Raw genomic sequence first — 27,608 nt, forward strand, 5'->3', positions numbered from 1 at the left:
TGGGCCCCTCCCAGAAGCACTAGGGCAGAGGGAGGGAGAGCTCTTAGGGCAAAGCCAGCGCCTCCCTTCCTCCACGCTGCCTGTGCTGCTCAGGAGGGAGTGCTGTTCTCCTAACTACAGCTGTGTAATCTACATTGTTGTGGTTTTTTTTTGGGGGGGGGTTGTTTGGGCCACAGCTTGCAGGATCTGGGTTGAACCCAGGCCCCCTGCAGTGGAAGCGCAGGGTCCTAACCACTGGACCACCAGGGAGGTCCCATGAAGCTGCATAATGTTTTATTCCTAAGAAAAACTTGCCTAAAATCGGGCAGAGTGGAGTGCACTGTAAAATTTGCATGATAGTTTAAGCTTGAGTAATTGACAGCTGACAGTGCTTCCCAGGGGCCCGGCATTGAGCCAAGCACGTTCAAGTGTATTCTCCTGTCGTCCTCGCAGATGAGGGAAGAGATCAGAAAGTCACCTCCGCAAGGTTCCATACTGGCAAGTGGCCACGCAGGGACTCTAGCCCAGGTCAGTCTGGTTCCAGAAACTTCAAGTGGTAGCTCTGGGCCACAAGCCAGGTTTTAGATTAAGGCTTGTAGCCGGGCCCAGAATTCTGTGATTAGGTTCCAAGGAGGCTAGAGGCTGGTGGACCCCACCGCCGGGCCTTCTGAAGGGAGGGGGAGGCACAGAGCTATACTAGGAGCAGAGCTTCAAGGAAGGCTCCACCCGGTGGTGAGCTCAGCCAGCTGTTAAGTGGAGGCGTGTGGTAGGGGGTCGGGGACAAGACCTGGGCGGGGGACAAGACCTGGGCGGGGGCCAAGGAGGGGGGAATCTGAGTGCCCACCCAGCACCCCCAACGCCGAGACGTGAACGGAAGAACGTTCGTTAGGTCAATGGTGGCTATCTCGCCTTCCCCAAACCTCCACTCCACTCTGGGCCCTCGGCCAAGGGAGGCGGTTCGATGCTCTGAGAGCTGGCTAGTCCCTGGGCTTTGAAGGTACACCCCACACGGTTGTGTATAAACAGTATTTTAATATTTGTATAAATAGACCACAATATTACCCAAAACTGCAAGAACAGAGCGTGGAAAACAGATTCTCAAACCCGTGCGTACAGCCTCTCCTGGTTGCACGTGGCACTGGCTCCCGCGTCTCTCCCCGGGGCCAGCGTCAGGTGCCGTGGGGAATGCTTAAAGGAAAGGAATACACCTCTTGGGGGCATTCTGAACATGAGGCTGCGAGCGCGGCACACTCGTGGCTCCCCGCTGTTGACCTCTTGATCTATTACAAAAATAACGCTGGGGGCTGGTGGCCAGTGGCTGGAGTCGTGGCTCCTCTGGGGAGGGTGACAGGAGCTGCTCTCAGCCCCAGACAGGCCCCTCAGGCCAGCAGCACCCCTGCTGCCCAGGGCTGCCATGCAGGCTGGTGGAGAGTGGAAGGCGGGCGGCGGGCCCGATGCCCTATCTTTGCACGTGTCGGACAAAGGCCTGCACTAGCTGGATCAGAGGCTCCTGACTCTCAGGGCTGACCTTGGAGAGAGAGGTGGACTTGCCCTGAGGCGAGGGAAGGATGCCAGCAGCAGGGGAGCTGGGGGCTCCCCGGCGGAAGTAGCGTGAGAGGCTGGAGAGCAGAGTGCTCTGCAAGAGAAAAGGCACCTGGTGAGGCCCCCCCGTCCCCCACCCACAGGGCTGGCCACGGGAAGTGGGGGACTGGGACCTCCTGGGGCCCCTCCCTAGGGGCCTCGCCCCACCAGGTGGGGCCCCCTACCCATCCTACCAACTCTGAGCTGAGCTCCTGCTTCATCCGCTGCTTGTCTCGGGGGTGCACAGCCGGGTCCCTAAGGTAACGCATTGCCTGGGAGATGAGCAGGTAGAAGCAGTTCTCCATGGTAAACATCAGGAGGGACCTGGAGAAGGGCAGGTTTGGGCGCTGCTGCAGAGAGGGCCAAGCTGGCGGTGTGCGGTGGGCCACTGAGCCAAGAGAAGAGCCAGCCCAAGACCGCCCCAACCCCAAACCAAATCCCAGAAGGAGGGCTTTCTTACTTCAGTGTTCTGGTCCCTTCCGCTTGTGTGCTGAGCCCCACTGCCTGGGTGAGAGGCTCCTTTTTCTTGTCCAGCTGGAGAAAAAGAAACGGGGGTTAAAAAAATAAGGTAACAGTAACAGCTCCAACTCATTGAGAGCTTCCATTTTGCAGGGCCTACGCTAAGCTATTTTATCAGTTATTCATTTAAGTCTCACGCTAATTCTTACAGGTCGGCTCTGTCACACTCACGTTACGAAGGGAAGGCTAGATAAACGTGCCCAAGGTCACGGTTAGGAAAACGGGGAAGACTTGGGTTGAGGGCCCAACTTACCTCTCCAAGCATGTTTAGGGCCACATTCACTGTGGCCAGAAGGGTCCCAAAAGAGGGGGCCACTTCGGAGTCAAAGGTGGGGGTGGTGAAGCTCAGGGCAAACAGGAAGTCGTATTCAGCAAGGTCCAGGGACTGCAAGGCAAGGCAAGGCAAGACGAGAGCGATGTAGGGCCCCACAGGACGCAGGCAGCTCTTGGTGCAGAGCAGGGCACAGCAGAGCCTTCATGGCTCCACTGGAGGCTGGTGGCACAGCGTGGCTGGTACCTGATCCAGCAGGATCTGGCACACGTCGGGGGTAAAGTGGCGCAGGGCAGCCAGGGTCCTGCTGAGGATCTTGAGGAGCCCGTACTGGACGGTGTGCAAGGCCCGCTGCTCCGAGGCCTCTGTGTCAGGAGTGGGCTGCTTGGAGGAGGAGCAGGAGGGGGCAGCTGTAGGTGGCCGCTGAGCTCGGGGGGCGACAGCCGAGGGGATGCCCTCCCCGTTTTTGTTCTGGGGGGGAGACAAGAGATGGCTGGAGCCCACGGAAGCCAGGGGTGAGGCGGTCCAGGCAGCCGTGGCGGACAAGGGCTCAGTTACCTGCAGGTAGTGCTGCAGCATCTTGCGGCTGTGCAGGAGGGAGGTACAGGCCTGGCACAGGTAGCCCAGGTTTACCTGCAGCAAACCCAGGGGAGGGGTGAGGGGGAGCCTCGAGGCAGCAGCCCAACCAACTAGACCGACCATGCAGGTCTCTATGGTAACAACGCACTTCTCTGGCCCCCCGAGCCCCTCCCTACATTCTGTAGCTCAAAATCTCACAGCCACCAAGCATGCTCAACTGCAAACTGTGGGTCAACAGATGCCTGGACGGTTTCCCTGGGACCCAGCTCGATGCCAGGCACAGTATGAGGTCCTAAGTAAATAAGTAAGACGGGGATAATTTTCCCATCTTACAGAAGAAGAAAAAAGGCTTAGAGAGAGGTGAAGTACATTCGCCAAGCTCACGCAACCAGCAAATGACAGGCCTGTCTGACTCCAGAGCCTGTGTTCTTTCCCCGTCCCCCTCTTCGGCTGGCCCCCAAGTCCTGTTCTAAGGGATGCGAACCAAGGTCGATCCCACAGAGCCCAGCTTCTCAACCTATAAGGCTGCCCTGTCCTGTGGAGGGAAAATTCAGCTCCAGAGGGAGCAATGTGAAACCAAACCCTGTGCTACCTAAAGAAAAAGCCCACATTCCAGGACCAGGCCTGCGATTCACTCCCCGCCCCATCCCCTCCGAGCATTTCCCCAGACCCTTCAAGAAGCAGGTCTGCGGCCCCACCTGGACGTCCCGCATAAGCTGAGGCAGGTGGAAGTGCCACTCCTTCCTGAAGCTGGAGAGCTGCAGGAGGAAGCCCACGGTGTGGTCCGCCTCCTCCAGGCACGCCAGACTCTGCACCGTCCTCACCGCATTGAGGCACTGGGAGGGGGGACGTGGGGAAGGAGGGGATGACTCAGGGACCTGCCACGCCTACTCCCACCCTCCCGCGGGGAGGAGAGGTCCTGGGCCCACATACGCTGAGGTGGCAGCATTAACAGGTGGCTGAACGCTTGTGGTTTCCGACTAAGGTTTCTGTCTGAGCGGATCCCAGACCGTTCCCCTCCCTCAGCAGGGCAGCCGCACTGCTCGGCCTGTCAGCCAACAGTCCTTACGGCATCTCAGAATCGGGAGCACTGGCACTGCTCAACTGCCAAGCCTCAGCCCTGAACAGCCCAGACGACCCTGAACCCCAAGCCCCGACCCCAAAGATGCCAGCAGCCCCTCACCTGTAAGGCCCGCTCCTGGTGAACCCCCACGAAGTCCAGGGCCTCGGTCAGGAAGTTGTACCGCAGGGTTTTGAGGAGCCGCTCCATCAGGGACATGGACAGGCGGTAGACACCCGGCCAAGAGGGGGCGTCCAGCGACTTCCGAGAGGTGCTGGGCGTCTGAGACACAAAACAGCAGACAGGATCATGACAGCGCCGAGAAACCCAGCTGACAGGTAGAGCAGGGCCTCCTTGCAGCCCAGCAGCCGAGGCAGCCTGGCTGGTCGGAGTAGAAAAGCTCTTGGAATGGACGCCAGCAAGGCCAGACGGGGTCCGAAGGCAGCAGTTACAGGAATCCTAGGTCCTAGACCCGCATCCAGCACTAACTAGCTGTGTGAGCTTCTCTTGCTAGAGGTCAGTCTGGGGGCGGGGAGGATTCTGCACCATCAGTGCATTAACTAGGCCACTAAAGAGAGCAACTTCCAGGGCAAGCGAAAGCACCAAGGGGGGCTGGGGGAGGCAGTGGCGGGCCACTGGCACTCACCTGCACTGTCCCATTGGTGCTGAGCTGGTACACACTCAGGAGGGGCAAACAAATGCTCTGGGTGATGCCGGCTCCAGCCACTGCTGTGGCCCCCTGGGAGGGAAAGATGCAGAATGAGATGGAAGCTGTCACTGCAGCTGCCCAAGGGCAGGTGGAGGTCTTGGGCTGGGAGACTCAGGCAGCGTCAGAACCCACCCAGCACAAGCAAAGAGGCTCCCTCGGGCTTGCCTCCTACCTGCTGGGTGCGAGCCAGGGTGAGGAGCAGGTGCAGCGCGGCCTCGGTGAAATGCAGGTTCTGCTTCATGCGAAGGCTCACCTCCAGGGTGGTGAAGAGGGTCGGCAGGAGGGGGAGCCTGCGGGTCACCTGCAGCCACGAGTCGCCATCCTCGTCCACTTCACACAGCTCCTTGGCCAGATGCAGGCCCAGGACACAGACCTGCTGGGGCCCAGGGGCAAAGATGGGTGAAAGGGGAGGAGGAGGGAAGAGGACGGACTTCCCCCAGTCACGCCCACCTCCAAGTGAGCTGGCTGAGACGGGACTCCAGCGCCCGCGTCCCACAGCTGTGACTCTGCCCTCCCCCCACCACCCCAAACTGCCGTCAAGCCGTGTCAGCGCACCTTCCCAACTCCACAACCCGAGCCCGCTGCTGCGTGGAGTCAAAGTGGCCTCCCCTCTAGCTGCACTATTGCAGTCGCCTCCTAAATGGTCCTTCACTCTCTCTGGATCCTCTCTACTCCATTTCATCCCAGTGGCTTTTCACTTACTGTTGACCACGAGCCACCCTAAGTAATAATACGTTTTACACTGCACTCCAGTACAGGCATACTTACATGTTTTCATTAAACCTACCCTTATCTCCTGCAAAGCACACTGACATTTTTGTTTACGTTTTATTCTACTTCATTTTTAAAATGCTGGTTGTAACCAAATGAGCTCAAGACCCATTTATAGGTCCTGACCCACAGCTTGAAAAAGTGTTCTGTACTACATGCAGCACGCTTTCTAAAGTACAAATCTCATCTTTTCTCTCCCTCGCTTAAAATCCTTAAACCGTTTCCTATGTCACTTAGGAGCCAGACCAAAGACCCTGACAAGGCTGCTGGTCACCTAGCCCCCAGCTCTCCAAGGCCTCACTTCCTCTTGGCTCACACCAGATGACTGTTACCCACAGCTCAGTACACGCTGTCCTTGCTGCCCGAAGCTCCCCTGCTCCCGTGGCCTGCGTGGCTCTACCAGCTCTTCAAGTCACTGCTGAAAGGGCGCTTTCTCTCTGAATCCCTACATGATGTGAGAACTCCATTCTGCACATTCTCCCTGTTTCACCCCTGCAGGACTTTCCACAATGGAATTCTGACACACCTCTGCACACTCTGATTTATTAACTTTCCCCATCAGGCTGTGACTGTCTTGGTCACTAATCCCCCCCGGGGCTTGGCACAGAGGAGGCAGCACTTCACATCTGTGGATGCGTGTGGGAAGGACAAACAGGGTGCCCCCTCACCCCATCCCGCTGGTCCTTGTGCCGGGGCCGGGAGCAGTCGTCAGTTTCCATGCTGTCCTTGTCCTCTGTGGCACTGCCTGATGCCAGACTGTGGCGGGTCTGGTCGAAGAGTGCAATCACCTCTTCTTGGAGGGTCTCACAGACGTTCAGCACCAGCTGGGAGTACTGGGGGATGTCACTCACTGCAAAGCAGATGGGAGGGGACGCTGTCAGGCTCACCAAGGCATCTGTCCCATGGGAGGGGAGGAGAAAAAGAGTTTTCCTGAAGATAAGAGTTCCGAGACCAAAAACTCGAGCCTCACAGGAGAAACATCTGGCTCTGAAGTGGAGGAAGCCCTGTCCAGGCTGGCACACGGGCTGGGAGACCGCTCCACCAGCTCCTCTCTGCCCCTCACCTCTCATCTCCTTCATCTGCAGCACCGTGATGAATGCTGAGAACACCTTGGCCTTGGTCTTCTCCATGAGTTGCTGGTCTGCCTGCAGCACTCCCTCCAGGATCTCCGTCAAGGGTCTGAGGATTTCATCCACAGAACCTAACTCACTAGAAGAAACATGGAGAGCAGAGGGCAGGGAGAATACACCTCAGAGAAAGGCCACACACAGCCCTGCTCCCCCCAGGATGCCCGCGGAGCAGTGAGCTTCACATCAGGTGTCTGCCTGAGTCCCATTCCCCACGAGGGGAGGCCAGCCCATTTCACAACCACTTCCTCCCCTTCGGGAAGGGTAAAGCAAGCGTCAGTAAAGAGGATGGGACAGGCCGCCCCTCCTGGCACAGGGCTCACCTCTTCCACTGCCGGAGAAGAATAAGCAGCAGGGTGCACATCATGGAGCCCAGGCGGAGGCAGTTCACGGAGGCGGGAACTAGGAGCTGAGGGGAGACGGCACACAGTTAACATCAGGCTTCCTATGAGCTGACAAGGCGGGAAGATGTGAGCTCCGTCCACAGGCACCTTCGGCCTCAGGCCTTTCTTTCCCAGCAGCGAGCTCACAGGGGTGGGTCACGGGGAAGAGGCCAGGGGTTGGCATGGCGGCAGCAGGCCTCTGCCTCCCACTGCAGCCTCGGGCCTCCCAGGCCACTTGAGCCCTTTGACCTGACCACTCTTGCGGCTGCAGGCTTGTGAGCAGCTATTTGACCTCGGAGACCTTCTCCCTGGGAGGAATGGGAAATCTCCCAGACACACTTACTAACGCCTTGGTCCCATCGAGCACATCAAGAAAGAGCTGGCGACGCACTGCAGAGTCGGTCAGGTGCATTATCTCCGCCTGCAAAGGAACAGGAAAAAAACGTCAGGAAAATTTCCCAGACTCTAAAAGCCAAGAAAGGTGGGGTCCTCTGTCAGGTAATTAGTCACCGACTGCCTGATTAAAATGGGGCTTGAGGACCCTGCTGTTTCTCTGTCCACCTTAGCCATGGTCAGAAGCAAGCCCAGGTTCACCTCCCCCCACCGATGACATCCTTCCTCTGCTCAGACCCTTCAAGGCTTCCCAGTGGAACCATCTAGAAACACAAACTCCTCTATAAGGCCTGGGAGCCCCTTAGGATCTGGTCCGCCTGATTGTGGAATCACCCCCGTTGTGTTCACTCGACTCCAGCCCTACAGGCCTCTTTTCTCCTCCATGAACAGGCCGAGTTCTTCCCACTTCTGGACCCCTGCATCTGTGACTCTGACTGTCTAGAGCACCCTCTGGAAGGTTCCTCACACACTCAGGCCTCAGTGTGGACAGCACCTCCTCAGAGAGGGCCTTCAACCACTCCTATCCTCCTTTAGCAGTCGCTACCATAGCATCTTTTTAAAAATATATATATATATATATTTAAAATTTTATTTATGTATTTATGTATGTATGTCTGTGTTGGGTCTTCGTTGCTGCACACAGGCTTTTTTCTTTAGTTGTGGTCATCAGGGGCTACTCTTCCTTATGGTGTGCAGGCTTCTCATTGCGGTGGCTTCTCTTGATGCGGAGCACGGGCTCTAGGTGCACGGGCTTCAGGAGCTGTGGCTTGCGGGCTCTAGAGCGCAGACTCAGTAGTTGTGGCTCGCGGGCTCTAGAGCGCAGGCTCAGCAGTTGTGGCTCGCGGGCTCTAGAGCGCAGGCTCACTAGTTGTAGCGCACGGGCTTAGTTGCTCTGCGGCATGTGGGATCTCTCCGGACCAGGGCTCGAACCCGTGTCCCCTGCATTGGCAGGTGGATTCTTAACCACTGCACCACCAGGGAAGCCCTACCACAGCATCTTGGTTATTTCCTTCTAGTGAACTACCACAATCCCAAACTATATTTCTTTGTAAATTTGTTCACAATTTGCCTCTCTCATTGGGCCACCTTCCATGAGATCAAAGACCATATCTGCCTTATTCACTGCTGTATGTCGGTGCCTGGCGCACAGTAAGCATTCCATTACTATCCATTAAATGAATGAATGATCAATATCCTGGACTAAACCAGATAGGTTTCCTAGGGGAAAAGAGGATGGTGGGATTTTCAGAGCTGCAATTCAAGAACTGCTGCCCAGGTAGGACCTAAAAGGCAGGTGACACACAAATTACTGCCTGGGGAATCAATTATTCCCCCAAGATGGTTGAGCCTTTTGGTGTGTCTACAGTTCCAGGGGTCCAAAACCAAGCTCCAAGGCTGTGGGCAGTCTGGCACTAGGGAACAAGTCATGGAAGATGTAAGAGTGTGCCTGGAACAAAGGGCATCTATTAAGCTGAAGTTAGTAATGAAATCAAGATAGTAATCTGGATTCCCTAAGGCAAAATAGGTCAATATCAAGTCCTTACTCCACAACATGGCATTGTCAAAGCACACGCACGTACACATACGCACACACACAAAAAGCCAAGGAAAAATGCAAATTCTTCCCAAACGTTAACTCTCTCTCTAAAAACCAATGCTCTGTAGACACATGTTGCAGAGACAATGGCCTCTGTTCTTTTTCTAAGAAAACCAGGAAATGCTGTTTCTAGAACCAAGGAAAACCAACTGTTCCCTAGAGAGGTTGCAGCTGCAGCCGTTGCAGCTACCTGCTGACTAGTCAACAAATATGTATCTAGCATCCACAGGGCACACAGTGTGAGAAGGCCAACTATCCACGTGCACAAGAGGTGGATGAACGAAGGAAGCCCCTGGACCTATCCAGGGCCGCAAAGGTGGCCGTAGGAGGGTTTTATGAATGTCTGAAGGGATTTAAAATGACTTCTCTGTATTTTCTTTAAGGGTCTCTTGTTTGCCCCAAAGCCCTCAAACACCCCATATTTGGCACAGAACCTGTTACATTTTAGCTCTCAAGAGAAAAATCCTAATTCATTCTTTATCCCAAGGGGCTGTATCTTCTAGGCGTCCAGCATATCGTTGCTAGGATACCAAAGGGAAAACCGCATGCCCCAGGAGGTTCTTACGTGACTGGTGGCGATGATGAGAAACATCCTCCAGGCGGAGACCAGCATCTGATACTCTACCAGGGAGGTGCAGCTGCTGCCCTCTGTGTCAGCTGTGTGACCTGCCAAGGACTTGACATACCCTGACCAGTAGGCAAAGCGTTTCTCGCTGGAAAATTTCTCGAGTGTATCTTTTAAAGACTGGTCTAATGAGCCCCTATGGTTTCAAGAAGAAACAAAAGCTACAGTTAGGTTTTAAAAGCAGATGGGAATGTGACGGGCACAGGCTGTTGCTGAGGCAGAGAAAAGCCACTTCACACGGGCTTAAATGCAGACAGCTCCCGATCAGCTCCGATGTGTGGGGCTCACACTTCTTGCTCAACATAATGGGTCAGGCTGAGGCCTTTTCTAGGATTCCTCCTCCATAAAATCCCGAGCACATGGAGTTTGCTTCACAATAACTCTTTCTGACAATCATATATGCCATCAATGGGCTGGCCAGGGACACAGACCAGTGGCCCTCCATAAATGGCTCCAAACCAGCTCTCTCCTCTGCCTTGGCTCATACAGCTGTGCCCTCAGCTGTAGACTACCATGGTCCCCCCGCCGCAAACCTCTAATTAAAATCCCAAAAGGGGAAAGGACTCACTTAACTACATAGTATATCTCCAAGCAAATTATCTTCATGATTAGGGCACAGGTTTCCAGGATGCTGGGCTGTGGAGGGGGAGAGCAGAGAATCATGAGAACCTCTCCCCTGGTGCCCCGTGCTCCCACAAGGACACAGAGCAGGGACCCGACACTGGAAAACGAGAGAGCACATTCCCTGTCGAATGCGAGTGCGCATCTAACTAGCAAGAGCACAAGCATCAGGTCCACAGTGTCTCCAAGTGAGTGGGGACCACACAGCCAGCAGCACAGAGCAGGGCCTGCCGCTCTACTTCCCAGAGCAAGACAGCAAAGGGAGAGGAGGCAAGCACTTCTCTGAGAGAGAAGTTTCTAGTGAGGAAAACATTCTGGTTGTTTAATTAGCGAAGGCGCACTTTCCACAGCTCAGTCTCACAGCCCAGCCTTGACTCCCAGGGACTTGCAGTCACTGTCCCTCCCTCCACCACTGCTCACCTCGGATGTTTCTGAGGGAGGAGAAAGGGTTCCAAATAGTGGACTGGTTAAATTCTCCCAGAACTTGGGTCTAAAAAGAAAATACGTGTTGGCGATCACATGTTCTCTTACCTGGTCCCTTCTCCTCTCCCCACCCCACCCTGGTGGTTACTTCTCCACATTTTATCGCTCCCACAACCCTAACAACTGCCGCATGGGCTGCTTGCTCCTACATAAACATCAAGGGTTCCATGGACAAAACAGGCTCCAAAAGAAAAGCGTGCTCCATTCAGGCCAATGGCTTGAGCGAGCCACTCTCATCCGAATCTACTGTTTCTCACGAATGATGGTTTTGGGGGGTTGGCAGAAGGCAGAAATGCAAAAGGTGGAAACTCTAAGGTAAACACATCAGAGTAAAGGTTACGCCTGCTGGTGGCAGCTTTAAAAAGAGAATAAACTCCCCCACACCGACCCAGGCACTAAGCTCTTTTATGCATGTGCCCAGGGACCTGTCACAACAAATCTCTCAGAATGACTGTTACCCCATCTTACAGACAAGGACATGAGCTCTGGAGGTTAAGTAACTCCTGGAGACAGACTCACTTGGTTCTGAGGACCAGCATGGCACTGTCCCGACGGTCCTGCCACAGGGCATGCAGAAAGGCAATGGCTGCACGGTGCAGCAGCGGTGGGCACCAGTAGCGATCCTGCTGCTGGGAATCAATCAGCTCCAGCACCACGTGGAGACAGCTCCACACCCCAAGGCTGAATTCCTGCAAGAGGCGCAGGCGAGAGTTCAGCCCCACAGCTTCTGCCATCAACTGGACCCGCAGAGTCCAGCACCCACCTCCCAGGGAGCCGTCTCCCAGCTTCATCCCGGGTGCAGGCTCACCTTGGAGCCATCACTGCCATCCTTCACCTCCAGATTCAGAAACAGTTCAATGAGGCCTGGCTGCGTCTCTACGGCAACTGTGAGGAATTCCAGAATCATGACTTTGATGCGCATGTCCTCAATCTTGCTCTGCAGTCGGGTCAGGAAGGCATCGCGGATGGCAGCCGCATCATTGCCCAGGCAGGCATATACTGACATTGGGGCCACCTGGTGGAGACCGGGACACACAGGCTTAGAGCTCTACCTCCAGAGAGACCTCAACAGACTCCTGAAGAAAGGTGCTGAACAACTCTCGGGAAATGCCAGAAAGGGAAACATTCAGATGGATAGCTCTGGATCAAAAGAGACATCATTCCAAACTACAGCAAAAGATGCCCAACGATTCCCACAAGAAATAGTAATCAACATAAAAAGATACATGACAACCTCTCTCATGGTTAAATAAATGCAAAGTTAAAAAAAGATATTGACTTGTCTATTAGATTAGCAAAGATTAAAAAACTGATAAAGCCACTGTGGCAAGGATACAAGACTTGGGTTTTAGGAGCATAAACTGTTACAATCCTTTTTGGAGGGTAATTTCAAAATTTCTAACAAAAATTAAAATGTCCATTGATATCTATCTAATTTTTAGGAACTATAAACAAAAGTTTACAGAGTTCTATGGATAAGAATGTTCACTACAGCACTGTTTAACACTAAGACAGAAAATAGCCCAAATAAATTAGGATGCATCCGTTCTATGGCATGCCGTGAAAGCATTAGAGAATGAAGTAGCCCCAAATGTGCCCACACGGCAAGACTGCAGGATATCGTGTTAAGTGAAGAAAGCTAGACACAAAACAGTATGTATCGTGGAATTCTGCTTTTGGAAAGAACAAAAGCTCACACCAAACATCCCTTAATATATAAGCACAGATAAAAAGAAATCTGGGGCAATGCGTACCAACCTGCTCATAGGACTTCTTGGAATGGGGAGATCATAGGGTACCTTAACTTTCTATGTTACATTTATCTGTAACATTTAAATAAACATTTTCAAATGAATTTGTATGTCTTTTATAAACAGGGAAAAAAATAACCTCTCATAAAACACAATTTGCACGTGTATGTGTGTCTTTATGGCTACATCACTTTAAAAGTCCAAGTTAGCTACTTCTCTTGGGAGAAAGCAAGAGTGGTCTCAAGCACAAAGTCAGTTTTCTGGGGCTTTGACTCGTTAGGTGGGATCCTACCGTGGCCAGACGTTTCAGTAGCTGGATGGCAAGACGTGGCAAAGCAGGGTCGTGTTTGTGGTAGATGTATTTGGCAAGAACAGCAATAAGGTTGTTCCCATGGGCACCTGAAGAAGTACAGGAAACAGTTTAGACACCAAAGCATGCCTGATTCAAGCTCTTAAGACAGCCTTCTGTTCAAAAAGGCTCATATATGTGAGGGAATTTACTCTCAAGTACTTGGAAGGCCAGAGCAAATCTAGGTGGCTGTATCACCCTTTTTTCAGTAGCCAAGGGGACAGGCAGGATTGGGGGTAAACAGCTCAATCCAATTATTTAAGAGCAGAAAAAGAGGGACTTCCCTGGTGGCGCAGTGGTTAAGAATCCACCTGCCAATGCAGGAGACACGCGTTCAAGCCCTGGTCCAGGAAGATCCCACATGCTGCGGAGCAACTAAGCCTGTGTGTCACAACTACTGAGCTTGCACTCTAGAGCCTGTGAGCCACAACTACGGAAGCCCACAAGCCACAACTACTGAAGCCCATGCGCCTAGAGTCCATGCTCCGCAACAAGAGAAGCCACCTCAGTGAGAAGCCCGCGCACGGCAACGAAGATCCAACGCAGCCAAAAATAAAAAAATAACAGATTAAATAAAATTTTAAAAAAAAACAAAAAAAAAAGAACAGAAAAAGATACATTTTTAAGAAAACAGCCTTTTAACAAATAGGTTAGGAAAACCTAACCACATTAAAGTGCCATCACATTAAAGCATGGCACTGAAAGGCTAAAAATCCCAAAATGATACAGCTCAAAAAAGGTTGTAGACGTTACCCAAACGCCTACCTGAAAATGAGGAAACTGGGTCCCAAAGAGATTAAATGAGTAGTTTAAGGTCAAACAGTAATAACAGTCAATACTAAACAGGTACCAGGTTTTACAAGTAGTAATTTAATCTTCATTATAATCTCATAAGGTAGATACTGCTATTATCCCCACTTCATAGATGAGAAATCTGAAGCAGAGTTGTTTAATTATGTGCCCACGGTCAAAGCTGGTTGAAGTCAGAATTTGAACCTAGACAGTCTAACTTTGAACATGTGCTTCTTTACTATTATTCTGTCATCAATAGGAGACAGAGATGAAGTATGATACAGTCTTCTTATTTCTAAGTCCAGGATGGGAACTGGTGATCACTCCCAAATTTCCTCAAAGAGTTCATCAGAAAATATTGTTGACCTCTAAAAACACAGCCTGAAGTACGTACTTACGGGCAGAAATGCTGCTGAGTGGAAGAAAATTACATACCATGTTGTGTGAGAGCCTGTTCCAGGGGGGACACCACATTAGAAGGAGGTTTCAGCCGAATAACATTGTTGGTGACGGAGAATGCCAGTTTCACCGTCTTGATCAGCAGTTGGCCCTGCCCCTGGCCCTCTGCCCCATCACTAGGGTGCCAAATAGAAACCAAAGTTGATTCAGACAATGACTTCATTCGCAATATATGTGCTCTCATGAATTAGATTCCAACAATAATCCCAGAGTTCAACAGCTTCTTTTAGAGGCCCCAGTCCAAACTAGGAGAGAGGAGGAGCAATCAACCCCCTTTGCTATGTGCCAGTCTACAGGGCAGCCACTAGGTTATACAAAGGCTATGCCCTAGGAAGAACAAGGTTGTCTTTCTTATGCTGAAGTTCTTACAACATGCAGGCACAATAAAGATGAATGGGGGAAGGTGGCAAGGGAGGCCTACCTGCGGGGCTGAGCAGCCATCACCATGTCGATGGTGTCCACGCCGATGCCCATGATATTGATCACAGTCTGTCCGGCTTCCGTATAGGCCAGGCTGCAGATGCACAGAGACTGCAGACTGGGGGTATGACTGGAAGACACACGTGTTCTGAGTTACCGGGGAGCTGCCAAATTTACTACTGGAAGGAAAGGGTATTGTCCAAACCTAAACAATTGGACGTTAGTGATACAGATCAGCTCTCGCTGCCAGAGGAAGTCACTCTGATTCCTTTCCTTAAATAGACCCTGCAAAACAATCTAAATGTCTATCAATTAATGGATATGCTTACTGAAATGAATCATAATTAATCCATACAATGGAATGCATGGAACCATTAAAACAAGACAGATCTATATGCAGTGGCATGGAAATAAAAGGTACAGAGTTAGTACAAGCAGAGGAAAAAACCTAGAAGATACACATTAACTTGTTAATAGTCCTGTTTCCCAATGAACATGCATAATTTTTGTAAAGGTCATAAAAAAGGTCTGTGTGTGTGTGTGTGTGTGTGTACAATTTCACTGGGAACAACCCTGTTCCCATTTCATTTGCTCTTCTCTCTTCACAGGGAGAAAGGAGAAACAGCCTGGTGGAAAGCAAGTCAGAACCCAGGAGCACCGAGCTCTGGGCCTAACCAAGTTGAGTACTCCGCAAGAATGAGATAGCTCTGCACAGCAGAAGCCTGTGTCTTCCCTTGCGGACTGGCAGCATCCGAGAGTACCGAGCTCTAGCAATCACCCGCCTCCTACCTGCTGTGCAGGTCTGTCTCATGACACAGGTTCAGTATTGCATGAATCAGCTCCAGGATCAGGCAACCTGGACTCCAGAAAAGACAGAGGAATGACACGGCCTTGTGTGATGAACCTTATCCCAAGAAAGAGAGAAAAATCCAGGGAACCAGCAATTCCTCCCATCTTGCCGGCCCATGCTTTCCTTACCAATCTGTTCTCTCACTCCGTGGGAGTTGTACCGCCACTTGTGGTAACTCGGTAGCATCTCCTTCAGCACAAACATGACACAGGGCACCAGCCCTTGGCTCTGGGTACTACCAAGCTGCCCCTACAAGAAACCATGCTGTGAGGGTTTATGCCACTTAAAGGTAAGTCATTTTGTCACTAGAGATTTAAGTCCAAAACCATAGGTCCAAAGGAAATCTGGGCAAACCTTGGCCATCAGTGGAAAAAAAAAAAAGAAACATCAGAATACTCTAGTTCAACTGAATCCAAGTTGTAGGTTTCTCTAGAACAGAGAAAGGGACTAAAAAGACAATTTGACAATGTCACAAAAGGCACCTATAAGAAAGAGAGGGATGAAGGCTAAACCTGAGCAGAAGAGAGGTCTCTCTTAAACACAGAGGATGTAGGACTGTTGATGATGGAGAAGGTCAGTTTCGCTGCCATGATCACCACCCACCCCCAACCTCTACCCCATCACTCAGATATCAGAAAGGAGAGCTGACACTCCAAATTCTGTCCTAATAGTACTTGTTACCATCAGCTTCCTTATCTTAAAAATGGGGCTTCTTTATATAAACATCAATATCTATATCCCTACCCCTACATAGGATTGTTTCTGTCTTTTTAAGCATTCACTGATTGACTCCTGCAGGCAGGAAGTGTGCTGAGTATTTTTCATGTGTGGCCCTCTCAACAACTCCATGAGGCAGAGATATTTATCATCCCAGTTTAGAGAGGTTCTAAGAAATTCAATACTTGCCCAAGGTCATGCAGCTAGTAAGTGGTCAACCTGAAATGTAAACCTAATTCTGACTCCAAAATCTATGCTACACAAGTATTTTTCAAAGGGAGCTGTGACCCATTAGTGGATTGTGAGATAACTTATTAGAAAACATCTGAGTGCATCTTGCATAGTAAAAGTAGTGTTGTACTGTGAAACCCTGCTTTAGAAGTAAACATACAATGTGTATCCTGGGATACGATGTAATGTGTACATATTACCCTGAGCTCTGTCAAAATAGCTTGAGAGTTGTTACATTATACCATACAGCCTCTGAATATTAAGCAAGTTAACACAGATAAAGCATCTACTATAGAATCTGGCACACAATAAATACTGAATACACAGAAACTGTCATCACCATAAACTCAGGACAACTCGTCTAGCTGCAAACAAAAAGACTACAGTAGCTGGGGGCAGGGAAACTATTTCAGATGCTTCTATCTGATTAGATTTTACCTTGACAAGAGTGGTGATCAAGCGCAAAAAGGCAACAGTGACTCCATACTCGCCCTGGGGCTGTTCACTATTCATCAAGAGGTTTCCATACCCTCCAGCATTCATCCCCTCGGCACTGGGAAAAGACAGAGAGGCAGAGGGAAAAAAAGGTTTCAAAAAATTATAATCACAGAGCATTCTTCTTATTATTTAGATGGCTTGGGCATAAAATAGGAAAGCTCTGCAAAGGAATTAATCAAATCTAGGCTATTTAATACCCAGGGTAAGCATTAAAGACTTTATTGATATACAACCTCAAAAGTGGAAAATCAAATAAGCATGACAAAAACATCCTCGTCTTGTAAGCAAAAGAAAGCAAGGAGAGAATGTTCAGGTAGTAAGATGGAGCCTGTGTATTAATACCTGGTCTACCAGGCAAGCTTGAGTGGCCATGAATCAAGGAAAAGTACAGAGTGACTATGGCTTAAAAAGGGGAAGTTGAGCCTCTGGATCCAAAAACCTCTGGACTCTCTAGACTGGAAAGTTAACTCCCACGTACCTAAGGTGAATGAGAAATACCTCTTTCTCTGTCTCTCTCTCTCTCTCAGGCTTTGAAGACTGTGAACCATCAGTGCTGGCCTAAGAGGAAAGCAGCCCCTGTGCCCCAAGTCCCAGCACCTCTTTTGCCCTCACTCATTTCCGGTGAGAGGGCTGAACAGACAAGGAGCAAACGGGCAGAGAAGCATCTTTAAAACTAACGAAGCCAGCTTAGATCTGAAATGTATATGGTACTCCCAGGGAATGTACTCTAATCCCTAAGACCGGGCTCACCTGATCATCTGACTCATGTTGGAGACCTGGTGGGCCACGAAAGGTAAAAAGCCTGTGTGACGAAGATCAGTCCAGACCTTAGAAGGGAAAAGAAGAGTCAAATGTCCATGTCTTCAGGTATACACCAAGCGTGACATTTTTCGGCTGTTAGGAAGACTTGGTGTCTCACCTTTGCTGGGTTCCGGGCAGCCAGAACGGTCAAGCAATTGACACAAGAAGCAATGACATCCACAGGCCGGGAGATCACGGTCGTTAACCTGGTTGGAGAACAGTGCACTGTACTCAGTAAAATGAATAATACGACTTGTTCCATCACAAATATTTTCCAGTTCTCTCTTCCCAAATCCCTCCTGGCAGCAGGGATGTGAAAACAGGAAAGCCCTCAGCTGGGGATAGATACCACACCAGGGCTGTCCACAGTGGAATATGTGCGGACTTTAGCCCAGTGGAGTTACCAGATACTGACCGCTGCAGCAGCATGTAGATGCGGGACGTGATGGGCAGGAGACAGTCTGCTATCGATAGGTCTGTACTGATGACCTTATGGACCAGATCAATGATGGGTCTGACCCGCTGGCAGTGCTGAATCACATCTGAGGGGGAAGGAAGCTTGTGATTTCAATGAAAACAATTCCTTTAAGATCACTAAACAGTCTCCGAGACCCAGATGAACAAATTATGCTAATCACAATCTGGAAGGTTCTGAATCTTATCTTGAAATTCTCTATCTTCCAAATCCTCTAAGCATGTCCATTTTTCTTCCCACAGAGATGTCTCCCAAAGCTGACCTCACCTGCAGTGGAAACAACATGAAGCAGCATTTCAATCTCACAGGTGAAGAGGGTCCAGCTGCTGTAAGAGTATTCCCAGCGTACCAGGTAGGCCCTATCGTCCAACATTACTTGGCCCACAGTGCCTTGAGGTATGCGAAGGTTGGTCTGACCCCCTAAGGAAGGCAGAAAGAGAAATTAGTCTAATAGGAAGAGGTGACTCCTATAACAGACAGCAATATTTAATCACAAAGAGACGCAGCTTCTCTTCCTAGTATCCAACACTGCTACAGCTTTTTCCATTAAAAAGAAAAAGAAAAACAAACCCCCTCTCTTGTCACTGGGGAAGTGACTCTTTCCATGTGTCTGAAAAACAGCTGAGTGCCGAGTGGTTCTCCACTCAAATGATGACTACACCAAGACCACCTTATGGGAGGTGCCTGGGTGACTGGGTAAGTTGGTAATGATGCCGAGATTAGAACAGTAAGGCTGCTACCCTTAGATACTGCCAGTAGGAAAGGAAATTGCTACAACATTTTTCTACAACTTAATTTGACATTACCATTCAAAACTTTTTATTACTTTTTAAAACTGTGGTAAAAAATACATAAAATATACCATTTTAACCATTTTTAAGTGTTCAGTCCAGTGGCATTAAGTACATTCACATAGTTATGCAACCATCACTACCATCCACCCAAAGAACTGTTTTCATCTTGCAAGACTGAAATTCTATACCCATTAACCAATAATTCTCCATTACCCCATCCCTCAGCCCCTGTGACCACCATTCTACTTTCTGTCTCTGTAAATCTGACTAAGTACCTCATATGAGTGGAACAGTGTTTGTTCTTTTGGAACTGTCTTATTTCATTCAGCATCATGCCTTCAAGGTTCACCCATGTTATAGCATGTGTCAGAATTCCTGTTCTCTTTCAGGCTGAATAATATTCCACGTTTTGGCTCTTAGGAAGACTTGATGTCTCACTTATATATACCACATTTTAAAAAATCCATTTCATCTGTCAGTGGACATGCATTTAAAAATTTTATTGTATATACCCTTTTACCCACAATCCCACTTTGGGGATTCTATATACTAAAAATAAAAGCACTAGTATATAAAGGTATATGTCCCCAAAGCAGCATTGTTTATAGTGGCAAAAACCTGACACAGCCTAAATGTCCTCTGGAAGGGAAAAGATAAAAAATTATGGGACATCAAGAATAATTACACATAGTTACTAAAAAGAATGAGTCAGATCCACATGTAATAAAATCAGCTTGCAGAATGAATTTGTGAGAGAACATAGAAATGTGCAAAAGGACACACACCAAACTCTTAACATTAATCATCTGATGGAGACAGGTCTAAAGAGAGATTAGATTAGCTTTTTAAAATGTATCTCTGCATTCTTTCCCTTGTTATAATGAACATGCATTATTTTTGAAGTAAAACAATCTAAAGATGGAAAAAAGTGAGAAACTAACTAATAAATTATCAGCAAATCAACAAGCACAGTGGAGAGGAGAAGGACCTGCTTTAAAGGCACGCATGTGAAGTATTAAAACAGCAGTAAGGTCCACACAGAGGCCATGGAAAAGAGACAACTGAACCAGGGTCTGCCTATCTTACCAAGAGGGTAAAGGAGTTTGGGTGTTTGCCTCCGCCAGAGAGTTCCATCTTCATGGGAGATCACATCATGGGGCTTGTGCTTATAAAGTTCATTGTAGAAAGACATCTTATCCAAGAAACTATATACCTGCCAACACACAGAAAAAAAAACTCAGTCACACATTTACCAGGGGGACATTTAAGGGGTCTTTCCCATCTGCTTTTCTGCTCTTTTAGCCAGACTGTGTGGTCAGCCAGACTGTGCTGACTCTCAAACTTCTTACAAACCCATCCCTGTGACTCTTCTTAGACTTGCCTCTGCACTCCTTGCCAAATCCTTATTATTCTTTAACACCCAAGTCAAGGCCCCCCTCACTCCACAGAGGGTTGCCTCTCCTGAACAGTATGGTCTTTACCACTCAGATGACATTAGTTACATACCACATGGCTTTATTACTTATTTCTTAGACCCCTTATTCCCTTCCATCTAGATACTAAGGGACTTCCATTTTGTCTCACTCCCACAATATCTACAATAGGTACTTAATAAAAAGATTTAAATTTAATTTTATAGAACTGATGCACTATCTTTGGCATTTTTCATTCAACCTCAGACTAATTCTTGCCATGGCAATGAAATTTCAATGTGGAAAGCAAAAAGGATTCCTAAAAAACATCTCCTACTCTATTTAGGCATCTAACTGAACAACCTACCTTCTTAGCAGTAGACTTCCCTGATACGAGGGCTTGTAGCAATTGCAGGAGTGGAGAGAGGAGATGGGGAAACATTCCACATACACTGTCTAGAATGATCCCAAGACCAGAGGTTGGCTCCTATGATGGAAGGGTAGAAGTCACGGACCTTCACATTATCCACGGATTAACACATCTCTGAACTGCCCAGCAATCATAAGGAAGGTAAAATTAATCCTTTCCTTTAGGCAGACATCATTCCTCTCTAATAATTTAAGACTTCCACGTTTCCACTGAAAAAGGCTGTCAGTAACTGATTGAGTCAGGACCTGAGGAGAGTCCATTGCTGCCTCCAGTGACCTCTGCCGTCCTCCCCATAGGAAAACACCATTCACCTGTGCATGGCCTGTTTCCACTAACGTGAAAAGCACCCACAACATGTCAGCAGACAGCACCACACACACGAGCAACACATCCTCAATCTGAAATTTGTTTCCCACCGGCTTCTCCCTGGAACACTGATTCTGTAAGACTGGATAGCATCTCAGGAAAAAGAGGATAAGATATACAGGCAAATCAGTCAGGCCACAGTTTAAGGGAAAACAGATTTATTCATCAGCTGGACCTTGAGACTTGAGGCCGTCAATGGTAAGACTAAGTACTGGTGAGAAACTGTTCTCTCCAAAGCCATATTCTTACTCTAAACCTGTTACAATATTCTGAAATTCCTTAAGACACAATTACAATTGCCCAGTGGTACGTTCAGGAGTTAGAGCACTACTGGTGCCTGAGACTCTCAATGTAAAAAAAGACTTGATGGGTAGGAGAGAGAACACACTGGTTAATAATGTGGACTAGGGACTCAAGTCAGACAGAACTAGATCTTGATCCTGACTGTCTAGCTGTGACGAGCTTGGGCAAATCACTTCACATCTCCAAGCATCACATTTCCTCACATGCAAAATGGTGATGATAATAATACCAGCCAATCCATAGATTTTTGTATAGATTATGAGAAAATAGACTTAAAAGCTTAGTATAAGACCTATCACAAAGTAAGTGTTTAATAAATTCTTTTGCTCCCTCTGACATACTTACTGTTCCCCAGAACAGTTCTGGAAGAGAAGGGTCTGCCAGGACTTCACATGCTGTGTCAATTACATCCTGTTGGGGAGGGAAGAAGAAAATGCTTATTTTCCCTAGTTGAACCAGTCCATCTTTTTTTAACTGTATCCTGTTAAAATAAAAACATGAATAATACCTTCATATAGTATGTCAGAAAGAATTCTGGGATTAAAAAGTAAGGGATGTAATCTTAATCTGTTGTATGATGTTAGGCAAATTAACCTTTCTGAACTTCAAATTCTAAAATGGTGAAACCATTATCTGCTTCACAGTGTTGTCATAAGGATTAAATGAGATAATGTAAGAGAAAATGAACTGTAAAGTTTAAAATGCCATGTAAATGTGAGGTACTACTAGCTTCAGCTAAACTATGCTCCTAGAGGTCAAGAATAACACCTTTTAAAATATTTCATCCCCAGCACCTGGCACAGAGTTTGGCACACACTGGGAATCTAGTGAAGGCTTGTGAAATGATTTATTGAAAAAATTCCAAGTACCAGGACACCTGTAACGCCAAAATGTTAACACCAATCCTCCAGGCATATAGTAGGGTCCAAATGTGACCAGAATTTTGGCAAAGGATGCAAAGCTTGTTCTATGCTCCTAGAGCTTTGGAAATTGATTCTTTCAATTAACACCAATTTCTTTTCTCTCCAATGATAAGAAATATTCATTTTCATCAACTTAATCAACTTCTTCAATTTCCAAAATAAGTCACTCATCATAAATGAATACAATGACTTAGTTATAAAGAACTGCTCGAATATCATTTCCCACTGAAAGGAACCAGGGCTCCTTGGAGAAATGGCAGATTCCAGGTCTGGGGCAAGAATCTTCTAAGATAATCCTGCAAGATTTTGTCATATCAGAAAGCAATAGAGCTATCAAATGTGTAAGGGAAATGTCAAACAGATTCAGAAGCTAATCTGAAAAAGCTCTTACCGGCCAAAGATGGGGCAACCTGAGCCTAAGAATACTAACTGCAGAAAAACATCAAACAAACAAAAAAATGAAAAAAGAATAATGACTGCAATGAATTAAAACAGCTAATATGTTTAAATCCATGAGTTTACAACACCATGTAAAAAATAAAAAAACCTCAGTATATATAAATTTTTTAAAATATTGCACAAGAGGGCTTCCCTGGTGGCGCAGTGGTTGAGGGTCCGCCTGCCGATGCAGGGGACACGGGTTCGTGCCCCGATCCGGGAAGATCCCACATGCCGCGGAGCGGCTGGGCCCGTGAGCCATGGCCACTGAGCCTGCACGTCCGGAGCCTGTGCTCCGCAATAGGAGAGGCCACAACAGTGAGAGGCCCATGTACCGCAAAAAAATATATATATATATTGCACAAGAATATTAATTAGCATCCACAGCTGTTTGGGACAGATGCACTACAGAGCAAAAAAAATAGGTTACAAAACAGTATATACATTGTGATTCCATTTCTAGAGAATTATTATATTTTTATGTTTGGAAGGGAACACATCAAAATGTTAACATGTTATCCTGCAAGGTGGGATTATAGTTTTTTGTTTGTATCAGCACTTTCTAATTTTTTAATCATTCTTACGATATAATAAGTGGAAAACAACAATAAACAAATCATACTTGAAGTGAATGGGTCTGTGTTGTATCATCTGCAAAGGGGTACCTTAGGAAGATGACCGCGAAGCGGGGCAGTGTAGACAGTCTCATGAAAGCCAGACACTGACCTGCTGATTGCCCAGAGTGTGCAGCTCCAGCGAGGTCAGAACAAAAGAAAGGAGTCCGTAGACACACATGCACGCGGTGCTAGTGGTACACTGTAATGACAAAGGAGTCAGTGGGTAATTCTGAGTAACACCACTCTTTTCTAGACTCAGCACAATCCCATCACATTAATATAGTCTCTGTAAACAAATGGGAAGAGAACCTGAGGCTTCTTAATTCCTACTTTGGTCCCAAGATCAGGAAGACAAAGGGAGAAAAGAGAAAGCAGGAACCATAAATATTACAACATAGTCAAGAATAACATCAAAAAGGAACCATTTTCAAAATGATCAAAGTTTTTGTGGGGAAGAAAACCATCTCCAGCCTACAAAAAGGATAGAGTCTCTATGTGTTGGTATGAATGATGCAGCTGCCTGAACTGTCACTGAGATAAATCAACCAGTGCCAACAAGTTGACTGAGGTTTCCTTTAGCACGTCAAAACAAGCTGATTAAACTGTGTCACTCAAATTAAGTCCCAACACAAGACTCAAGAGAATTTCTAATTCATCCTGTACAGTTGAATGAATAAGCCCCCAAAAAAGATTTCTCCAGTGATTATGACCAATGATTATGACCAGTGATTATGATTATCTTCTAAGAGATACTAAGTGGCGCAGCATAACATACTGGCAAAGAGTCACACATAGTTCGAACTGTATCCACCATTTACTGCCAATTTATTGTTTCTGTGGGCCAATTCCATCTCCCCCAGTCTCAATTTCCTAATGTGTAAAATAGGATGATAAGCCCTAGTGCACAGAATTATTTTAAGGATGGAACAAGATATTATACAGAAAGTGCTGAGCAAGTCTGTCACAGTAAATGCTCTATAAAGGTTAGTTACAAAACTATTTTCATTATCCATGTCCTTGACAATTACTATTATCATGACTCATTAATGAGCTTCTGCCCCGCTCTTTGCCCACTCTCAAGCTCAAACACCAATAGCCCGAGCCTCACATCATTTCCCCCACTGGCCAGTGAGCGGAGTAGTCGGGTCAAATACTGAAATACGTTCAGCTGGATGGCTGTGCCACCTATCTTCCGGACAACACTGCTTGTCTCTTCTGGACTCAGGGTGTGACGGAGGAGAGCCCAAGCCAAAAGCACTGGGGTGTGATGTGGAATGTCCCCGAAGGTCAACATCAAACGGTCCATATCCTAATGAAAAGAGAAAACAACATCTGTGTCACTTAACAGAAAGGGTCAAGACCCTTCCAGAGGATCCTTCACCATGCTTAATAAGACTTCCATTCATCCTCAGTGGCCCCTCTCTCCCATTCTGACATTTTACTCTTCCCAAGCCACAGCTACTTCGTTACTAGACCCCTCAATTACTCTTCCCTTTACCCCCAGTTTTCTCTCTTGATTTTAAGTAGTATTAAGATTATAAAATACATGTTCAACTAGAGACTCCTTAGAAAATTTCCCCGATCCTTCTAGAACTTTCTCAGAACTCTCCTCTTTTTCTATCTGACCATCTCATCTCATGTTCTTCCCCTTTCCTCTTCTTTCACAGGCTCCATAAATGCAGACAACGGCCAAGGTTCTGTCCTTGGGCCTCTTCTGTCCTTATATCATCTCCCTGGGTCACTCTACTTGTTCTCACAGATTCAACTCTCACCTCTGTGAAAATAACTAACAAATCTGAGACTTCTTCCAGATCCAATTAACTTCTTAACAATGTAGAACCACAAATTCCACAATAAGGAAAATTTTATGTGGCAGTATAGTTGAGTGGTTAAAAACTTACTACTAACTATAAACCATCTGAAAAAATTAAGAGGCTGCTTCAAGTTCACCTGACAAATAAGCCCGTCCTGGGCAAACTGGTGCAGTTCTCTTCTGTCATCCAAAGCACACTTATGCAAGGATTCAATATCCATGCCCTCCACCAGGATAAGGGCACTGAAGTAGCTGGAAAGAAAAATATCATGGTGTCATACATGCTACTCTGAACCTCAATGGAGACTAACGTGAAATGTAAGACACTTTAGTGTCAAAAAGGTTGAGTTATTTCACATTCTTTTTTCATACTAAGACTTCTAAATCCAATATGTATTTTACAATTCCAGCACATCTCAATTTGACCAGCCATATTTTATTTTTTATTTTTTGGCTGCACCACTCGGCTTGTGGAATCTTACTTCCCTGACCAGGGATTGAACCCAGGCCCTCAGCAGTGAAAGCGCAGAGTCCTAACCACTGGACCACCAGGGAATTCCCATGACCAGTCTTATTTTTTAGCTTTTATTTATTATTTATTTATTTTGGCCGCATTGCGCAGCATGTGGGATCTTAGTTCCCCAACCAGGGATCGAACCCGCACCCTCTGAAGTGGAAGCACAAAATCTTAACCACTGGACCATCAGGGAAGTCCACCAGCCATATTTTAAATGCTTGGTAGGCTCATGTGTCTTCTGCCTATCAAAGCACAGATCTAGTACTGAAGGTTTCTACAGCCACCAATTACATCTAGGCCAGATCAAATGTCTCAATGGTCAAGTGTGTATTTTTTTTAAAATATTTTATTTATTTATTTTTGGCTGTGTTGGGTCTTCGTTGCTGCTCACGGGCTTTCTCTAGTTGTGGTGAGCGGAGGCTACTCTTCGTTGTGGTGTGCAGGCTTCTCATTGCGGTGCCTTCTCTTACTGCAGAGCACGGGCTCTAGGCACGTGGGACTCAGTAGTTGTGGCGTGCAAGCTCAGTAGTTGTGGTGCATGGGTTTAGTTGCTCCATGGCATGTGGGATCTTCCTGGAGCACGGCTCGAACCCGTGTCCCCTCTATTGGCAGGTGGATTCTTAACCACTGTGCCACGAGGAAAGTCCGTCAAGCGTGTACTTTTGTTCACAGAGGAAACAGGCCTCAAAATGTGGATATACCCATTTCCATAAAATTCAAAGTACACAGACTATGACGTCAAAGAGGGCAGGGAATACAACTCCCCTATTTATCACTGTCTTCTTAGCATTTGCACAGTGCCTGGTCTACAACAGTTGCTCAACAAATTTTTTGTAGAACGAAAGGATGAACTCTTAGATGAAAACAGTAAGTAAAAGAATAGAATGTGATACTTATTTTGAGAAAAGATATCCCTCTCAATCCAAGTCTTCACTCCCTGAATGACCTAGAACATGGTAGTACACCCAGCTATTTCCCCACCCATTAAGTGAAAAGTATACCTAGCCCCTCCCTTCACCCATTCACAGGACCACTCTAGTATCAATGCTCTAAACTCTAAACATTGTACAAGTTCTAAGACCTCAATTCAGACTTACCCAATCCGATCCACAAAAGGATCCATGGTTTCATCTACCAGGTGCCTGTTAGTCTGCCTACTACCAAATCCTTGCTCTTTAAACATCTTGGTTAATACCAATAGGTCAGTAGGTGCCATCTCAAAGTATGCATAATAAAGGAAAATAATTTCTAGCAGCATGGATTGCTCCCGAAGGCACTGAACAAACCAGCGAGACACCTGGCGCTCAGTCTGCACAACGAATGAAGAAAAATGGGAGAGAAATAAAGTCAGATTTTAAAACACATTTAAATTCTTCGAGTTATTTTTATTAGGTAAAACATGTATAAAAATAAGATTTAAAAAAAAAAGTATCCCTCCCTACAGTTCCTATTGCCCAGTCATCCAAATCTATCCCCAGAGGCAACCACTGTTAGAGGTTTTTGTCTTTCTTTCCAATAATATGCCACACACATTCATTCATTCTGACTAGTAGTTGCTGGGGGCCAGGGGTCACAGACTAACTGCAAACTTACTGGATAGACAGAAATGTTCTATCAATATATATTGACCATGAAGGTGGTTACTGCATAGAACTATATACAACTGCGAAATTCAAACTGTACACTTAAAATGAATGAATTTTACTGGATGTAAACTATACCTGAATAAAGCTGAGGGATGCTACAGATTTGTCATTTACACAGTCATTTCATGTAAGTGTGAATGTATCTATAGGATAAACTCTTAAAGTGGAACTACTAGGTCAAAAATATGTGCTTTTCAATTTTTAGATATTGTCATAATGTTTCCCATTCAAAAGTATACAAATTCAAACAGCAAAGTATGAGTGCCCGTTATCCCATCCCTTGGATGTGAGTGTTGTCATGTAAATAT

The 27,608-nt window shown here is 47.3% G+C and overlaps 1 protein-coding gene across 5 annotated transcripts in view; it reads right to left on the bottom strand.

The window, feature by feature from the left end:
- Positions 1 to 991: 991 nt before the first annotated feature.
- NUP188 (nucleoporin 188) overlaps positions 992 to 27,608 on the bottom strand; it is a 45,499-nt gene continuing 18,882 nt past the window's right edge. For 2 of the 5 annotated variants that reach the window (XM_059072554.2, XM_067040573.1), the window contains 36 exons: positions 26,752 to 26,963; positions 25,275 to 25,389; positions 24,433 to 24,633; positions 23,434 to 23,523; positions 21,692 to 21,757; positions 20,615 to 20,734; positions 19,922 to 20,048; positions 18,309 to 18,461; positions 17,982 to 18,108; positions 17,685 to 17,772; positions 17,516 to 17,592; positions 16,706 to 16,820; positions 15,448 to 15,568; positions 15,259 to 15,325; positions 14,471 to 14,599; positions 14,026 to 14,165; positions 12,742 to 12,848; positions 11,507 to 11,713; positions 11,218 to 11,387; positions 10,636 to 10,705; positions 10,163 to 10,230; positions 9,535 to 9,730; positions 7,323 to 7,400; positions 6,920 to 7,005; positions 6,533 to 6,678; positions 6,138 to 6,319; positions 4,871 to 5,071; positions 4,636 to 4,728; positions 4,113 to 4,271; positions 3,628 to 3,765; positions 2,909 to 2,983; positions 2,597 to 2,821; positions 2,333 to 2,464; positions 2,021 to 2,094; positions 1,755 to 1,884; positions 992 to 1,615 (listed from right to left, as the gene is read on the bottom strand). In XM_059072554.2, coding sequence (XP_058928537.1) covers positions 1,439 to 1,615; positions 1,755 to 1,884; positions 2,021 to 2,094; positions 2,333 to 2,464; positions 2,597 to 2,821; positions 2,909 to 2,983; positions 3,628 to 3,765; positions 4,113 to 4,271; positions 4,636 to 4,728; positions 4,871 to 5,071; positions 6,138 to 6,319; positions 6,533 to 6,678; positions 6,920 to 7,005; positions 7,323 to 7,400; positions 9,535 to 9,730; positions 10,163 to 10,230; positions 10,636 to 10,705; positions 11,218 to 11,387; positions 11,507 to 11,713; positions 12,742 to 12,848; positions 14,026 to 14,165; positions 14,471 to 14,599; positions 15,259 to 15,325; positions 15,448 to 15,568; positions 16,706 to 16,820; positions 17,516 to 17,592; positions 17,685 to 17,772; positions 17,982 to 18,108; positions 18,309 to 18,461; positions 19,922 to 20,048; positions 20,615 to 20,734; positions 21,692 to 21,757; positions 23,434 to 23,523; positions 24,433 to 24,633; positions 25,275 to 25,389; positions 26,752 to 26,963 — 4,662 coding nt within the window. In that variant the 3' untranslated portion in view covers positions 992 to 1,438. Of the gene's footprint in view, positions 1,616 to 1,754; positions 1,885 to 2,020; positions 2,095 to 2,332; positions 2,465 to 2,596; positions 2,822 to 2,908; positions 2,984 to 3,627; positions 3,766 to 4,112; positions 4,272 to 4,635; positions 4,729 to 4,870; positions 5,072 to 6,137; positions 6,365 to 6,532; positions 6,679 to 6,919; positions 7,006 to 7,322; positions 7,401 to 9,534; positions 9,731 to 10,162; positions 10,231 to 10,635; positions 10,706 to 11,217; positions 11,388 to 11,506; positions 11,714 to 12,741; positions 12,849 to 14,025; positions 14,166 to 14,470; positions 14,600 to 15,258; positions 15,326 to 15,447; positions 15,569 to 16,705; positions 16,821 to 17,515; positions 17,593 to 17,684; positions 17,773 to 17,981; positions 18,109 to 18,308; positions 18,462 to 19,921; positions 20,049 to 20,614; positions 20,735 to 21,691; positions 21,758 to 23,433; positions 23,524 to 24,432; positions 24,634 to 25,274; positions 25,390 to 26,751; positions 26,964 to 27,608 lie in introns of all 5 variants that reach the window. The other 3 variants (XM_067040572.1, XM_067040571.1, XM_059072553.2) reach the window with 3 other exon arrangements.

The sequence above is a fragment of the Kogia breviceps genome, chromosome 8 (genome assembly GCF_026419965.1).
Source record: "Kogia breviceps isolate mKogBre1 chromosome 8, mKogBre1 haplotype 1, whole genome shotgun sequence".
Lineage (NCBI taxonomy): Eukaryota > Metazoa > Chordata > Mammalia > Artiodactyla > Physeteridae > Kogia > Kogia breviceps.